This window comes from Neodiprion virginianus, chromosome 2, assembly GCF_021901495.1.
Source record: "Neodiprion virginianus isolate iyNeoVirg1 chromosome 2, iyNeoVirg1.1, whole genome shotgun sequence".
NCBI lineage: Eukaryota > Metazoa > Arthropoda > Insecta > Hymenoptera > Diprionidae > Neodiprion > Neodiprion virginianus.
Genome location: NC_060878.1, coordinates 25,353,071 through 25,371,765, shown reverse-complemented (window position 1 = coordinate 25,371,765; position 18,695 = coordinate 25,353,071). Strand labels below are relative to the sequence as shown.

General features: G+C 38.0%; 1 protein-coding gene across 12 annotated transcripts in view; it reads left to right on the top strand.

The window, feature by feature from the left end:
* LOC124299065 (tyrosine-protein phosphatase Lar) overlaps positions 1-18,446 on the top strand; it is a 471,758-nt gene extending 453,312 nt beyond the window's left edge. For 3 of the 12 annotated variants that reach the window (XM_046751947.1, XM_046751952.1, XM_046751946.1), the window contains 14 exons: positions 286-570; positions 2,178-2,201; positions 2,563-2,663; positions 3,259-3,588; positions 3,706-3,856; positions 5,508-5,804; positions 11,213-11,221; positions 12,514-12,653; positions 12,754-12,953; positions 13,338-13,504; positions 13,788-15,148; positions 15,279-15,505; positions 15,603-17,409; positions 17,500-18,446. In XM_046751947.1, coding sequence (XP_046607903.1) covers positions 286-570; positions 2,178-2,201; positions 2,563-2,663; positions 3,259-3,588; positions 3,706-3,856; positions 5,508-5,804; positions 11,213-11,221; positions 12,514-12,653; positions 12,754-12,953; positions 13,338-13,504; positions 13,788-15,148; positions 15,279-15,505; positions 15,603-17,409; positions 17,500-17,568 — 5,168 coding nt within the window. In that variant the 3' untranslated portion in view covers positions 17,569-18,446. Of the gene's footprint in view, positions 1-285; positions 571-600; positions 1,756-2,177; positions 2,202-2,562; positions 2,664-3,258; positions 3,589-3,705; positions 3,857-5,507; positions 5,805-11,212; positions 11,222-12,513; positions 12,654-12,753; positions 12,954-13,337; positions 13,505-13,787; positions 15,149-15,278; positions 15,506-15,602; positions 17,410-17,499 lie in introns of those variants that run through there. The other 9 variants (XM_046751949.1, XM_046751948.1, XM_046751957.1 and 6 more) reach the window with 9 other exon arrangements.
* The last annotated feature ends 249 nt before the right edge of the window (positions 18,447-18,695 follow it).

The following is an 18,695-nucleotide window of genomic DNA, read 5'->3' as shown; positions in this document are numbered from 1 at the left end:
AAACAAGAACCGATCCCACGTTCAGGAACATGCTTTTATAACCAGTTATTCCAAGTAGGTACCCTAATATTTCAACTGTGAATGTTTCCGACATGTCTTCAACTTTAAACGATAACTAGACTAATCTAAGAATGATTCGACTAGGCCGCCATGATTTTGCTTTGTGAGAAGCTGGCAAGAAACAGTTACACCAATCCGCAACATTTGAGATGAATTTTTCATTTCTCGAGTATAATATAAATTTTGCGAATAACGTCTGTGGAATGTTTCTCATCTTATGCGTAGCTCTGCCAGTGCCACCGGAAAATATCCAAGTATCTGACATCACGGCAACGTCTGTTAAACTGACTTGGTCCTACAAGGGACCCGACGAGTTACAGTACTACGTAATCCAGCATAAACCCAAGCATGCCAACCAGGCTTATTCTGAGATTTCCGGAATCACAACCATGTACTATCACGTGCGAAGTCTCAGCCCCTACACAGAGTACGAGCTCATCGTCATTGCCGTCAATAACATCGGACGTGGTCCCCCCAGTGCGCCAGCGATTGTTACAACGGGTGAAACAAGTCAGTATTAACACGATGCTCTCTTATAACCAATTACCATTCTTCGTTCAAAGCTCGTTTCAGCAGTAAGAATTAAGAAGAGAACAAACGGTAAGAAGGCGGGTGGATTTTTTCACCGGAAGTAAATTCGGTATTTGAAAATCACTTTTCATTCATGTTGAATTTAGCTATTTTCACGTGAAATTTGCTTTAACTTTTTTAATTCGATGTATCCGGTTCGCAATTTCGCGGTCAGTTTCGTTTTCACCGAACGAAATACCTCAGACACGTCGTACGAAAGTATTTTTGCAATTTCACACGGAGACCTCGATTATTGTTTCATCCAACGTGAGAGTACTCCGTTACCTTTACGGGATTATAAACGGCTGAAGTGTACCTTGAGATGGAAAAAATCGATCCGTCTTACCGGTTAATGTTTTTTAAGGAGCTACACCAACGATCAAAGGCTCTAACTGCAGCTACCACTGCTGTAGTGCCTATAATCCGTGACCTATACGTTTATATTTACAGCGATAGGACAGCCGCAAAACAAAATTTGATGAGAGTCATGTTTATTTTACACCTGTTTGCATATGTGTATAGCGATTAGGGAATTGGCATGAGTAATAACGTTAATTATGTCATGTCGCACTGAATGCGATGAATTATCAATATACGTGTATACATCCAGGAAACGTCGGGGTGTATAAAGACTGTGTATTCGAACAAACGAATCGATATCCTGCTTGGCATCCATCCGTCAGTTATTCAAGTGACTAAAAAACTTCACGTTGGCGTAATATTTTTGTTGGAAAATTGTTTAATGCTGCACTCTTTATTACCGGATAACATAACTTTATTGTTACTTTCGTCAGTAGCAGATGTGATTAACGCGCATTATTCACGATCGCGGCTCAAAGCATATTCGCCTTGAACGATAATAATCATCGTATCATAACGCGGTCCATCGTCAATTTTCACATCTCGGATTCTGTGTCATCGTTAAAAAATATTGCGGACGGTCGGAAATTTGAGAAATAATATTTTTCTAAAGTAAATTGTTTGAAATTTAGTTTTTGCACCTAGCTAGATTTTTGCACCAACATGATGAAATGTTTTTGTAATATTTTTTGAGGGTACTTTGACATTTTTTCATGCTGTCCATGGTCTCGAACCGCTCGCTTGGCCTTGGACACTTTGATCCATGTAAGTCTGAAAGAATTTTCACTATCCCTCATCTCCTGGTCACCTATTCGTCGCACTTTGCTGTATTTTTAAAAAGTTGTTTTTGAAGTTGGCTTTTTTCCATTACAAAACTCGTCAAACTCTTCACTTTTCTGTCAGTAACGGAATGAGAATACTTAAGGAAAAAGAAAGGAACGCTGCATAGCAACGTTCGTGTACAATATTTTGGACTTTTCTCAATTCTTAACACTTTGATGTTTTTGTAATCACAATCTACCGATAATAAGTATGTGTGTTCACTGTTTATGTGTGTAAGCAAACCCGTTGAAAATCTCTACACTTCCAAAAACCACCTCATAATTCTTGAAAAAAAAAAAAAAAATATTAATAAATCATTGAACTGGTAGTAATCGATAATATTTTTGCATTTGCCATTGCCGTAGCGGAATCGACATATGGAGGTGCCAGTAAGTAACTATGTACTAAGTGTGTCAGTAGAAAAACGTAAAAAAAAAACATGTTTTATTGCTCGAAATGTGTGTTTTTTTTTTTTTTAATGTTTCATCTAGAACTGTTCTTGTGATCTTTAACAGTAACAGTTTTTAATATGATGCATACGACGTCTATTTACTTTTTATAATCCTTTATAGAAATCTCGGCTCGATTATACAAACTATCACAAAGCACGCGTTACCATTTTGTGTTTTGTTTCTCACTTTTGTGCAATTACTAACCGGAGCATAGTCGTTGATATTTTTTAATTCGTATGATTCCACCATACTGTATCATGTAGAGTAAAATAACACGTCAAATTCATGGTGTTTCCAGAACCGGGAACCGCACCCCGCAACGTTCAGGTTCGGCCGCTGAGCTCGAGCACGATGGTCATTCAATGGGATGAGCCAGAAACACCCAACGGTCAAGTAACGGTTAGTCTTTTTTATTAAAAAATCGTTTCAAATCACACACAAGTACCTCTCTCAAATAGTTTAATAATCGTTATACTCTAAAAAAAAAAAAAAAAATTATTGAATTTCAATGTCACAAGCCCAACCAAAGTGAAAATAGTTAATACATGATAAGCTATCCTGAAAATGCTTGAAAAATTTGATTATCTCTAGAGGGTTACCATTCCCGAAGTCATCTGTACACTGTAAAAAAAATTTTTGTGAAGTTAATTAAAACCACATGAAATTGCGTAAAGTCCTAGAGTAGGTTGGAGTCACGTAAAGTCACGTGAAATTTTCTGAAGTCATGTAAAGCCAGCTGAAGACACGGAATCCTGAAGGTCCGAAATCAGTGTACACCCAACTTCAGAAGTGGTTACCCTCTCCGCTTATCTTCATTTATCTTTTTCCTGCATCCGTTAGCTTCCATTTTGTCTAGAGTTCGTTGTAATAGGAAGCTATTGTCGATCCATCAATTCAAACGAGACAGTATTTTCTATTCGTGATGTAAAATCCGTGGAGAACAATGTGACAAACACGGTGTCTAGTAACCGAGCGATTTCCTTATACCGATCAGGGGTACAAAGTCTACTACACGACGGATTCGAACCAGCAAATGGCATCCTGGCTCTCCCAAATGGTAGACAACAACCAGTTGACTACTATTTCTGACCTCACTCCGCACACCATCTATACGATCAGGGTTCAGGCACTGACTAGCGTCGGTCCAGGACCTCTGAGCACTCCGGTTCAGGTGAAAACACAACAAGGCGTGCCCAGTCAGCCAAACATGCTGCGAGCGACTGAAATTGGGGAGACCAGCGTAACGCTCCAATGGAGTAAACCGGCTCATAGCGGAGAAAACATTCTTAGCTATGAGCTTTACTGGAACGATACCTACGCAAAGGTATGTTGAGGGGTCGCAGTTGGCGATGCTCGGTAGATTTCTCATTTTCTCCAATCTTGCGAATTACCGTATCTTACAATTACTGCAACTTATTCATGGTGATTTCCCGGCGCCTAGGAGAAGCACCATCGAAGAATACCGATCGGTGAAACTTATACACTGACCGGGTTGTACCCGAATACTCTCTACTACGTTTGGCTGGCAGCTAGAAGCCAGAGAGGTGAAGGTGCCACGACTAGCCCTTATCCTGTTCGCACCAAACAGTACGGTAAGCCCTAAAACCAACGAAACATGCTGCGAGGAATGCCGGATCAGCTTACCGGCCCCGTTACTCGTCAAAATATAACGACAATTCCACGACAAGGTTTTATTTTGATGAGGAACTGGGCATTGTAAGTGGCACAACAGGTAGGAGGTACTTAGCACCCGCTAGATGCTCCCGCAAGTAGCTTAAGCTACGAATTATGTCATAGCTACCAATTGAAATATGAGAGTTAAAAAGGAATTGTTTTCTTAAAGAGGACAAGGAGAAAGACGAAAAAAAGAGAAAAAAAAATGAGAAAAAAAAACATCAGTGTGGGAGAGTGAGAATGACTGCATGTGTTGCAAAAACGTTTTTGGATGCCATTTTATATATATATACGTATATACATATATATAAATTGCACTTATGCACTGCATTGATATATGTGTGCATTTTGGGCACCTTTTTATTATAAATAAATTTATAATTTAGGTTCGTTACCTTGGTTTTTCGTTTAAAAATGATGACTGAATAATCGTTATTCACCATTAGGCAACTTCTAATCGACATATTCTTCAAAGTGTTCAAGGATTTTCATTTATTCATTCTCCTTAGTATTAACTTTCAAATTTTATTAACCTTTGGTAGCCACTGTTGATTCTTGGATAAAGAGTATTTGTCACAGGTTTTCGAAAGGCAAGTCAGTATTTACCGCAATAATAGTCATTAATCATCTGCATGGGGCAACACTTGCTTTACATACATGCATTTTCAAGTCTACCACAAGTTACTGGTTCAAAAGACTCCTATTCACGAAATAACTAGTGAAATAAATCGGTTTTTGTCCTGAAAAATATACTTCCATTATGGGGATATTGCGATAGATTTGTCATTTTGAATTGAAGAATTTTTAACTATCTGATTTCCAATCACCGACTCTAAATTCTCCACAATATCTTCTTGTCAAAAGCACACTTCCTCATCCTGAAACTTTTGAGTATTTTCAATATTATCTTTACAATGTGACATCTCGTATATTGTACTGTCCTACACATCGTACATACAACTTTATCTGAGCGCGAAGTACTCTCTTCATTTGTTCATGCTTAAAGTACACAGTCAAATGCAATATCGAAACATTTGACAAATTTTTCAAATTTTGACACGGTTTAAGTAACCTGGTTTTTCATCGAGAAAAACCTGCATGTTAACATGTTGCGAATCCGTAAAAAAAAATATCTCAGAATGATTTTTCTACTCAATGTCAAATCCCCTTGTTTAACTGCACCGTCTTTTTGAAATCAGGGAATGGATTTATCACAATTTGATTATATCTGAAATATACCGTAACCGCCCTGGCAGCATTCTGAGGTAAGTCCATCAGAAGTGACATCGGAATCTAGATTATTCGAAACCTTGCATAGGTCTGTTGTCAGGTGATGAAAAGTCACCGTCAGGGAAGATTTTTTCTATCGACTCTGTAGATAAACATCGCCCAGAGTCTTCTCAAGTCTTTCCAACTTGTGGTTAGACGTCTTTTGAACTAGAATACTATCATGCCGGTTTCACGAGGTCTACATTACGTACCACTAACTCGGAATCAAAAATGATCAGTGTCTACCATGCATCCCCGTTATCCCGATTTTGTTTTCCCTTAAAAATGAGTGTTGTACAGTCCCTGGCGCTCCGCCCCGCAATGTAACCGGACAAGCTGTCAGCCCGACAGCAATTTTGGTCTCTTGGGAACCCCCGCCAGCTGACAGGTCAAACGGAAGAATAGCCTACTACAAACTGTTCGCGGTGGAAAGCGGGAGATCCGACTCTGAGGCCTCCGTTATCAAACTCAACGCAACTAGCTTCGTTATGGACGAACTTAAAAAGTGGACTCAGTATCGGATTTGGGTTTTGGCTGGCACCAGTGTTGGTGACGGACCCCCTAGTTTTCCTACCACTGTCCGCACTCACGAAGATGGTATGTAACTGTAATCGTACGATTTTGTCTATGAAAAACACCCGCAAACATTGGTGTTCAACATATCTGTACTTCACTCAACGTACTTTGAAAACGTTGCGTTTGTTTCTTTCGGTATAATAATCACGATAATAAGTACCGACAGATTTACAGTCGAATCGGCCTTATATTTAAATACGTAATTGTGAAAATGATTACTTGAAAAACATTCCGCAGAAACGATTCGATCGATTCGAATGAAGTTAAGGAAATTTACCACGAAGTTTGGAAAATAATATACATAAAATCTGGTGCGTTAACTGCGTTATCACTAGCTTATACAATTCTCATTGTGTCCACAATTTTCCCTCGTCAGGTTTCGAAACGATCGAATGACTTACTCGCAACCGGTCAATCGACTGACAATCGATTCGAATCAATGTTGGGTGATCACATCAATTAGGTATGGCATAAAGCTTTCTAAATTTTTGTTGTATTCGTTTGACGAATCGACATATTGTTGACTTTTGGAAGATTAATAAATGCTTTATGCGAAAATATGCAGCTTTATTACTGACTAATAGTTTTTTCGATTTTTGCCTCCTTTTCAAACGAAGTGAAAAAATTTGAAACATTCCCGTGAAGATAACGAATGTAACGTTTTATGCTGACTGAAATTGTTGAAATTCTAACGTTCGCATTTTTTATACTGGTTGCATACTAACCTACGGTTTGATATTTTGAATACCATACTTTACGGATGGCATAACTTGCAAAATCAATATAATAACCTCATGAAATCATCAATCATATGTATAAAACACCCAAAAATATAAAAGCCCGCCAAAAATGTCGATTTTTCCAAATTGCGCGTTTATGTGCGGGATACAATGATATGCCAAATACGAATTAATTATATTTTAAATTTCAGATTTCGCTCTCGCTCTTCAACCTCTTCCTACTCAATCGATCAACCACTCCTGGTTTATTTACGTCAGTTAATCCGTTGATACACTAAAATTTTTTTTTTCTTCACTGTTTCATTTTTCCATGTACGCCTCCATCGTATAACTATTATTCTTTAAGAAAGTATTTTTAACAAGTTCAAATTCTCCAAAACACTATTCGTTTTCAACTTTCTTTTGATTTTCTCTTATTTTTCTTATTTTCAGTTTTATTTTGGCCATATCGTAGTATATTTGCACGTACACGTACGATGCAAATTATATTTTTCGCCACACTTTGTCGATCGTGGGCGTTTTACAATTTTTTCATATTTGGCGCCTCAATATTCATAATTGTGAAAAAAAAAAAAAAAAACTGGCCGTATTTTTTGGCTGGCGGAATTTTATATTTTTGGAAAAAATTTTTGCACCAAAAGAATCATAATTTTTCTCCACCGATGGTGTTTTCCGCACTAGAATTTTTTTCCAGGTTTATTACGCAGCCACGGATTTTTTTGGATGCTGATAACAATTTTTTGAATTCAGCCGAAATAACATTTTGTTTTTGGTTCACATATGTATGTGTACATTGACAAAAAAAAAAAAACAAAGAAAAACAATGAAAAAATTTTTTTACAGGGCCTAACATGTTTTTGTAGTATAATATGAATAACATCTTTTGTCGAATAATAATTCATCAATTTTTGTCTTTCCTTGAAGCTTTTGCAGGAGGATGACGCAGGTTTTGAACAGCTAGTTTTTAAGATTATATATCCATATAATGATATGTAAATCGATGTTTTTCTGGTGGTTAACGTGACTAATTGATATGGTTTTTTTTTTTTTTTTTTCATTCTCTGATTTAACTTAATTTATATTCTTTTTCAATCTTATTTCCACTTATCTCTATTGATTACTTTACATTATTTATTTATTAACTGTTAACTCACTCTTGCCACATGTAATGACGATAGAAATAGCTAACTGTCTCGAGTTATATGAAATATCTAGTTTTCTTTGTACAGAGAACTCAAAGTACGAGTGGCGTACAACTCAATGACAGCGTGCTGAGAATAAATTTCAAATTTATATTACTAAACGCTTACATCTAGCACACGACACGCAAATGTGAAACAGACACACAAATAACGCACTTATAACTCTTTTCTGATATAACATATATATTACTGATATATATATATTATCTCAAATATATAAGACTGATATATTCTTTAGTTTAAATTTAGTTCTATTGTTTGCACATGTTAGAGCATGCCTTACTAATTTGTTTATCACATATCTCTCCTCATCCTGCAATTTCCAAAATTTTTACCTCAAATTTATCCGTCTACAAAATTTTCAACTCCCATCGACAAACTTACAAAGCAGAGTCTGCAAATTTTCTCACACACACGTATCACATGTTAATACGTTCAATATATTCCAATGAATGGCACGCCGATGCATGGGGAACTTTTTTTCAAACATCGAATGAACCACCTGCACCTTCTCACCTCCATTCATTATTTCAATACATAATCAAGTTTATAATTCGTTTTACACCATTAATACCTACATTTTCAATATTCATATCTTATTTCAAGCTTTCAACATACTAAATCATGTGAAGAATATTGTTCTTTCTGCTATACGCATCATTGAAAGATCTAGAAATCGGAATGTCGAATCTGTTTACAAAAGTTTTCATTTCCAGAATTCTTCAATTATTTTTCACAGTTATGCAATAATTATAACGCGTGACATGCCACGGCAACCGAAATCGTCGTAGAGTTTTTCTCGGTCATTAACAAATGTCACCTAAATTTACATTGGCCAAATTAAATGTTTACCTAAGAATTGAATAAAGGCCTAAGAATTGATGTTTACTTTCGCTCATCGGAATTTCAAAAAGTACTTTACATGTCTTATTCGAAAAATTTGCTGCAGAAAATAGTGAGTAATTTCGGCAATGATAAAGACATCGTTAATGGATGCACCTCAATTTGAGACTCCAGATATTCCATGAAGATGTAGGATAAATATTTTTGCTCCGAGTTTTGTTAGGTGTGCCAAAAGTTTTAAGTGGGAAAGGTTCCAGTTTTTCCTTGTTATTGTTTCCTCATGTTTCGTTTTGTTTTGTTTTTTTTTTTTTTTTGTTTTTTTTCCAAATCGCAAACTAGTCGAATACACGTAGAGTAATATTAACATACAGAATGAACATTGATTAACTGTAAATCCTTCAACCCTGTTATAATTTATAACAATTCGAACACACTTATTATTGATCTTTGTAGTAACAGAATTTCAAACATTTGCAGACTCGGCTTAACAGCAAAATGGTTAAAAACTATAAGCACAGCTGAAAGCACCTGTATATTATTATTGGGAAAGCCTGTCTACACCTCTTAAACTCACAAAGATAATTGGTTCTACTTAATCATCGTGATTGTGTACTTGAGCGCACACTTGCAGCTGGGTTGCACTTTTATTGCACCATATTTAACTTTATACGCAGAGCACAAATCACGTCTATCACAATTGATGTAAAATCTAACGTACGCATAAGCGCACAATATCGTGCTAAGCACCAGCACAGTACTATAATATTATAAAAGCACCTATATAATACTACGCACCCCACTTTCAACTGTCATGCGAAATGTACTTGGCCTTTCGCAACGTTGCATAGATAAGCTTCGTTGCCTATAGTTCATATTTGTACGTGAAACGAAAAGATATTGCTGGCTTGCCACGTTGCGAAAGGCAAAATGTGTGAATGGATGAGCGATTGTGGTTAAAATGACATTAAAAAGAAAGGAACCGACGATTCTTAAAACAAAAAAGTCTAATTATTCGATGAAGATTGAAAAAAAAAAAAATTTTATTCTCATTAGACAGGTGATACAACGAAGCAAGTACTTTTATACATTTGAATACCAATACATTTACTCCAGTATCTGACCAAGTGAATATATAATATAATCATTTTTCTTCCGTTCTGCACAATTCGATGCCCAATTATTGAGTGATATAAAAAAAAAATGTTCATATTACACGAAAACTGAATAGCAACAGCGCTTTGTCAACAAATACACGCGAAGATTTTAGTTCTCAGTATGCAAACAGCCACTGTAATGACGCCTGCGGCTTCAGTTTTGAATTCTCTTTTTTGTTTATATACTATATGTGTTCTACAATTCGAAAATTGTTTATTGCAAACACCAATAATCAAAGCAGTATTCATTTTTGGTCTTGATTTTACCCGAATTTTGGTATGAGAAATTCCATAATATTTTAGGCTCGTTAGAATGCATTACACATTTTATATATTATATACGTATTGTTAATGTATCAATGAATTGTGAATTTTGCATGCCAACAGCAGATAATTTTCATAATGCTGATACCATGACTATTATCATCGTAATGAAGAAATTGAAATATTTTCTTTTCGTAAAGTTCTATACAAACGCTGATAAATTGAGTCAGAGTTTGCAACCGTGTAAGAAGCATGATTCAATTTTAATTCGCCAATTTCTAAATTAACGTACGTAGAACGCTGCAGGCTCGATAATAATAATTAATATGCATCATAAACTCGTGTACGTAAGCACAATGGTAATATTTTGCAGCAGTGAATAATATTACTGATATCACATCCGTGATAATCGGTTGTGAAATATTTTTTGAACGGATGATGAATGGGTGGGTTTGGATGAGAGAAAAGTACCTGAAGTACCTTTTTGACAAAAATCCTTTTTTATAAAAATAAAAAAAAAAAAAGTTCCCCCTTCTCGAAAAATTTTTTTGAGCCCAATTTTTTGTGGTCGTTTTTTGGGTGATTTTTTAACCACGATTTTTTGCCCACTTGCAAATCCTTGCAGCCAATGGTTGTTTTTTTGACACGCAGACACTGCAGCGCGACGTTTTAATTAATCTTATTCAAATGAAGCATACATTTTTTTGTTATACTTTGCATTTTATAACGCAATAGATACGAATCCTTGTTTCTTTGTAACTATATACATTATCATTATACATATTTTTTAAAGGAAAAAAAACAACAATTTCCTTCGAGCTACGTATTAAAGATTCGACGTACGCCACGTCGTGGAATTGGGTTTTAGTCATTTTATTATATTTGGATAGTAGTGATTGCGCATGCTAAAGATATTCTCACGTCTCCCGCCTCTCTGCGATCATCTGCGAAACTGAGGGCCAAGCCATTATGTCAGCCAATCAGAGAAATTTTTTCTCCCTCCCATCAGGATCATTTTTGAAATGAAGGAAAAGAAAGAGAAATGAAAGAGAGAAAGAACCAGCTACAAATTTTTTATGCAACAACAAATATAACAGTAGATGCTACTTGTCAAATTTAATCGAATAAATATTCTATAATTTAATAATCAATATGCGAGCGAAATTGACATGAATTTTGACAACTTTTTTTGTTTTTTCAATTTTTTGGCGACTTTTGGGGCGCAGCTGAAAAAAGTGAGTATTTTATCGACTCTCAAGCGTTGTGCCTCAAATTTTTTGATTCCTCACCTGCAGGCATCTGCGGTGATCGGTTTTTATGGATTTTTGTTATCTGTGAGTGGCAGTTAGATGTATATGAGTGTCTGTAGAATATAATGTGTTTGATCATTGTGCGAGTGGTAAGAGAAATTTTCTCAAGTTGACTCATACACTGTAGAATATATTTGACTCAATTTCTTATTTATCCCAATTAGGCAGGCACTACTTTGTTTCGTCTGTCATATATATATATATATATTTTTTTTTTTCTCTACTGCTTCGTATAAGATTGTCCATAAACTCTAGCATTATTTGTATCGAACATTACTTAACGTTGTGTCGTATCACAATACATAAATAAAGTATGAATTTTTCACATAGTTGGAAATCAAGTTCCAAGAATTTCCACGATTGCTATTTTTCACCACAGTGTTAAAGATCATGGACCGTCTAATGCTGGTAGATATCTTATTTTATATATGAGCAAATCTCGTGTAAAAAGTAACGTGCAGGAAAAAAAAAATTAAACAATGCTTACAATTATTGGTATTCAAATGGAGCAAATTTTGAATTGAAGGTAGAAGACAGGTATTTAGTACCTGGATATTATGTGTTGTGACGTCCATGTGTGACTGCAGTTGATTTCTACTATAATTTATTTTATTAATTTACTCAAAGAGGACGAAAAGAGATCTTCATTTTGTTTGAACTTCTTTCTTTGCTCTTTCAATCAACAATGCTGCTATCACTTACCTCCTTTGTTGCATCGAGAAATAATTCTTCCAGTCTAATTAAATACTTATAAACTTCAAAAAACGTTCTTTATTAGCCATATAATTTAATTGTAATAACTAAATAAACCCGATATTGTTATATTTGTTTTCAGTCCTGCTTCAAAAATTCGATACAGAACGTGAAAGTTTGCGATAGGATATTATTAGAATAGGAATCGGAAACACAACAGACTCATTATTTGTACGGTACTTTTTATTCCTATTCTATGATATTCTTCAATACCTGATCGCCGTCTTTCATATGTATCTTGTCAAACTTTTCAAGCACGGTACCTCTACCTATTATATTTATGTTCGCGAAAAAAATTATGACTTATTTTCAGCATACGCATTACAAATTTGCGTTCCAGTTATTTTTGCTTTGCCTAATTAGCCAATATAAGCGTGACTCTGTGTGTGACTGTGAGTCTGTGCGTGTGCGTGCATTAACGTATGTGAAAAACAACCGGATACTAATATATAGTTGCATTGCAGTGCCCGGAGACCCTCAAGACGTTAAAGCGACTGCGATAAACTCAACAGCCATTCATGTGGTGTGGAAACCACCCCTAGCAAAGGACAGGAATGGTCTGATTCGTGGGTATCATATACACGTTCAAGAAGAAAGAGAAGAGGTATGTAATGCAAAATTTTTTCCAATAAAACTTCCCTCCATCGTGTAATACTTTTCAACATTTCTGATGAATCTTTCTTACTTTGATTCGTTCGCTACAGGGAAAAGGTTTCTTGAACGATCCCATGCGTCGAGAAGTTCTCGAAGACGTTTCGGAGTTAAACATTACCGGGCTACAACCTGACACAAGGTACTCGGTCCAAGTCGCTGCTTTGACTAGAAAAGGAGACGGCGATCGGTCTCCGCCAGTCCATGTTCAGACTCCAGGCGGTGTACCTAACAGGCCGCAAGTGAATTTAAAGTATGTGTTTTTATTTTTCAATATTGAGTAAGGTAACTTCTAGCTTGTCAAAATTAATCAAGCTTACTAGACATCAATTATTTTAGAACTATAACAAAGTTGAAGAAACTTTGTACATTCCTGCTTAAAAAGTCCGATAAGATTTGATAGATCACGATTTAGTGTTAAAGAATATCGTAAAATAGGATTCAGGAACGTGATACAAAGCGATAAATCTGTCATATTTCTGAATTCCATTCTATAGAATATTCTATCAGAATCTTTCATGTCCTATCAAACTTTTTCAGGTTTCTTCAACCCTTAATTAAACAATTGAATATAAAATGAAACCTAGAAAAGATAATATTCTGTGAACTTGAAATAAATAAATATCTCATTTCTCAGAGTCATGGAGAGAAACCCTATAGTCCTAGAATTGGAATGGGGCCGTCCAAGCGAGACTTACGGAGAACTTTTGGGGTATAGAATACGATACGGTATCAAGAATCAGACATTGAAGGAGGAATTCCTCGAGGGTACTCATAGAGATACCCACAAAATTACGGATCTTGGTAAATATTTATTATCGGAAAGTTATTGAAAATGCAATTCTTTTATCAAGCCTGTCACATTATGTGGATAGAGAAGAATGCAGAGCTAGTCGAATCACTATACCACAATGTATACACAGTGTTAGAATTAAACGCTCCATGAAATTTGAAATGAGCCCACCGGATACTTGACAAATTTTTTTCGTGGAGGGTCTGCATTTTTTTCACCACACAATTGATATTACAAGACAATGTAGGTGCTTGGCCTTAATGCGACAACGTGTAATTTTTCTTACTTTTTGAGAAGAGCGAGGTGTAGATTACGAGTTCAGAGTCGCTGGGCAAAACCATATTGGTTTTGGTCAGGAAACAGTACGGAACTGGTTCAGTCCAGAGGATGCGCCTTCAGGACCGCCTACGAATTTGTCGTACCACTTTCAAACGCGGGATACCGTCTGTGTCACTTGGGAGCAGCCATCTCGTCACCATAGGAATGGTCAGATAATTCGCTACGATGTACAGTTCAACAAGAAAAACGACCACACAACAACAATAGATAGAAACACGACGCAGACGAGAGCTGTTTTTACAAATCTCGAAGAGAATACGGAGTATGTTTTTCATGTCAGAGCCTACACGTCTAAGGGTGCCGGTCCCTTCTCTGAAAAGATCACAATATTGACTGAAAAAGACGTTGGAAGAGCTCCGATGTCCGTCAAAGCGGTAGCTACTTCAGAATCCAGTGTCGAAGTGTGGTGGGAGCCTGTACCTAATCGGGGAAAAATAATTGGGTACAAAATTTTTTACACCATGACAGCCGTCGAGGATCTTGACAAGTGGCAACAAAAGACCGTTGGTGTTACGGAGTCCGCAAACCTAGTTAATTTAGAAAAATATGCTCAATACGCGGTCGCCGTAGCAGCCCGGTACAAAACGGGTCTCGGAAGGCTAAGTGATAAGGTCACGGTGAAGGTAAAGCCAGAAGACGTGCCGTTGAACTTGAGAGCACCTGACGTATCGACCCACTCAATGACGCTGCTATGGAAGCCACCGATAAGACTGAACCCAGCCAACTACACTATATCCTTCGATGCAATCAAGGAATTTGTTGACTCTCAAGGTATAACTCAGATCCAGGTAGTTCAGCGTAAACAAATCGTTGTCGATCCACAAACCACTACAACTACCGTAAACGAACTAGCTCCATTCACAACGTACAATGTAAATGTTACGGCGGTTCCTTCGGATGGGCAGTACAGACCCCCTGCCAAAATCACCGTTACTACTCAGATGGCTGCACCTAAGCCAATGGTGAAGCCTGATTTTTATGGAGTCGTCAACGGCGAAGAAATTCAAGTGATATTACCTCAGGCATCCGAAGAATATGGACCTATTTCGCATTACTACTTGATCGTTGTGCCCGAAGATACAGCAACTGCTAACAAACAACCGGACGAATTGACCGAAGATACGATATCGAACCTCGGTGGTAAACAGGAAAGGGAAAACGCGCCTTACATTGCTGCCAAGTTTTTGCAGAGGAATATCCCTTACACGTTTCACCTCGGCAGTGGAGGCTTATACGAAGGTTTTGTCAATAGGAAATTGGACAGGAACAAGCGATACAGGATTTTTGTACGTGCCATTGTGGACACACCACGAAAGGTAATTAATTCAGAAATAGAAGTTGAAGTATTAGTAGTTGAATTAGTTAGTTCATTATTTGTAAATATAATCTTTTGTATCATAGATGATAAACGAAAATTCTTTATGAACGGTTTGTGTTTTTCTTTAGCATCTGTACACGTCGTCCCCATTCTCGGAATACCTGTCTTTGGACATGAGGGAAGTTCCTCCTGGTGAGCCACCAAGTAGGCCGAACCCTAACATTCCAGTCGATGGACATCCAGAAGTGTCCGTTACGAATAGCGGACAAGAACCAGGGATGGTTTGGGTGGTCGGTCCAATCATTGCAGCTCTTGTGGGCAGCGTATTCATGGTACTTCTGTTCGTTGTAAGAAAGTAAGTACAGCATATGTAAATCATACCAACTCACGACTAAATTTAATATAGCGGATCGGAGTAACATCCGTTGACCATGCGTATAATTCTCTTCCAGGCGCAGACAGCCCTGCAAAGCTCCTGATCAGGCGGCCGTCACTCGTCCTCTAATGGCAGCGGACATAAGCTCAAGCCACGCGCCTTCAGATCCCGTCGAAATGCGTCGACTAAATTTCCAGACACCAGGAATGATCTCGCACCCACCGATACCAATTAGCGAGCTAGGAAACCACATCGAGCGCTTGAAAGCCAATGACAATTTGAAATTCAGTCAAGAATACGAGTCGATTGAACCGGGACAGCAGTTTACATGGGACCATTCAAACATGGAAGTAAACAAGCCAAAGAATCGCTACGCCAACGTAATCGCGTATGATCATTCCCGGGTGATTCTTCAGTCCCTGGACGGAATGCTGGGATCAGACTACATAAACGCGAACTACTGCGACGGGTACAGAAAGCAAAACGCATACGTCGCGACCCAGGGTCCTCTCCAAGATACGTTTGCTGATTTCTGGAGAATGTGTTGGGAGTTGAGGACAAGCACCATAGTGATGATGACGAAGCTCGAAGAGAGGACCAGAATCAAGTGCGACCAGTATTGGCCAACCAGAGGCGCTGACACGTATGGTCAGATGACGGTAACCATCAGCGACGTACAGGAACTGGCCACGTATTGCATCAGAACCTTCCAAGTATGCAGGAATGGCTACTCTGAGCGACGCGAGATCAAGCAGCTCCAGTTCACAGCTTGGCCTGACCATGGGGTACCGGAACATCCTGCACCGTTTTTGCAGTTCTTACGCCGCGTCAAATCCCTCAATGTACCTGACAGCGGGCCGCTAGTGGTTCACTGCAGCGCCGGAGTAGGAAGAACAGGCTGTTTCATCGTCATTGACTCCATGCTGGAACGCATCAAGCACGAGAAGATGATAGACATTTACGGTCACGTAACGTGTCTCCGTGCGCAGAGAAACTACATGGTCCAGACCGAAGACCAGTACATTTTCATCCATGACGCACTGCTGGAGGCTGTGATTTGCGGTAACACCGAGGTACCGGCGAGAAACCTGCACTCCCACATTCAGAAGCTGATGCAACCCGAACTGGACAATATAACGGGAATGGAACTTGAGTTCAAAAAGTTGTCAAACATAAAGGCTGACTCGACAAGGTTCATATCTGCAAACCTTGCGTGCAACAAGCACAAAAATCGACTAGTTCATATTCTTCCATACGAATGCACTAGAGTCTGTCTTCAGCCGCAGCGAAACATCGAGGGATCCGACTACATAAATGCCAGTCTGATAGACGGATACAGATACCGCGGTGCCTACATAGCCACTCAAGGACCGCTAAACGACACGACTGATGACTTTTGGCGCATGCTGTGGGAGCACAATTCGACGATAGTCGTTATGTTAACAAAGCTCAAGGAAATGGGTAGGGAAAAATGCCACCAGTACTGGCCCTCCGATCGCTCAATAAGGTACCAGTGTTTCGTGGTGGATCCAATCGCCGAATATAACATGCCGCAGTACATACTCAGGGAATTCAAAGTGACTGATGCACGAGACGGAGCCAGCCGTACGGTTAGACAATTCCAGTTCATAGACTGGCCGGAACAAGGGGTGCCCAAGTCGGGAGATGGATTCATAGACTTCATAGGACAAGTGCACAAGACGAAAGAACAATTCGGCCAGGATGGACCCATCACGGTTCACTGCAGTGCCGGTGTTGGGCGCACCGGTGTTTTCATCACCCTGAGCATCGTCCTCGAGCGTATGCAATACGAGGGTGTTGTCGATATCTTCCAAACAGTTAGAATACTCCGTACGCAACGTCCTGCTATGGTTCAAACGGAGGTGAGTTGAAACGACGATTGAAAAAATGAAAACTATCGAATTTAAGTTACCAACGATACCGACAATGTAAATCACACCTTTTCATTCCAGGACCAATACCAATTTTGCTATCGAGCAAGCCTTGAATATTTGGGCTCCTTCGATCACTATGCCAACTGACGAGCAGAAACATGCGATCGAAGGGAAAGGCAACAGCAGCGAAATCACGATTCCGGAGATCAGGCGAGAATACGTCGTGTATAGAATTGCGAGTGACTCGTTGGTGAGTGTGAAAAACGATGTGACAAATAAGATATTAATATGGCTATCGATGACTGGCGATGGCTGAAACACATAGGATGTTATATTCTTATTTTACAGAGACTTATATTACGATCGTAGCTTAGTAAAATGTTAAGATAAGTTCCAACAAGTGTTTAAAAACAGTGACTATGTAGTTAGTGTTATAATGATTAGTAATAGTAAAAGCGAATGCAGGAGAAGCAATTTCGAAAGGAAATTTTCATTGTTATCGTTTTGTAGAGTGATGAGTGTCTGCGCTGTAATAGTAACGAAAAGAAGGTAAAGTAAACGAATTAATAAAACCAAGAAGAACGATGATTAATTAAAAAAAAATTTGATAAAATATTCGGTAGTTTACTAAAGAACAATTTTTACCGCAAATTTAACGATCTGTAGACAAGCGATAACTGGCGTATCGTCAATTCCACCGTTATTGTTAGGACTATATTAATACCATATGTAGAGTCATCTCAACTGTAGTATCTAATATTGTCGACGTGATGAATTTAAAAAATTTAATTACATTCCAGCTTACAGTAATGACGTCCGATTGTGAGTCTGTCTAATTTTTCCCCAGTAGCTATCTACAACAATTAGTTAATATTTTCTAGATTATTACCCATGCGCGTTATAATCGCAGAAGCACGACGGATCGTTACAAAGAGATTGAATATCGGGCATTCCATTTCAAATTTACCCCTTTTTTCTCACCATTTTTGATTCGTTCCGCGATTTTTTATACGATTCTACCATTTGAAAAAGGCACCCCCGATTTTTTTCAAATTTTTTTCGCTAACCGTATTTTTTAAATGTTATTCAAACCCATTTCGAAAATGGTCGTTTTTAAAAACTTTAAAAAATTCTGAAAAATCTAGTTTCTCATTCCGATCATACCCTCACCTGGCCTATGATAGGCCGATTTTTTCTATTTTTTTTTTTCTTAGCACTTTAAACATTTTCAACAAAGGAAACTCCATCTTGCAACGGTATGCATTGAAAATGTT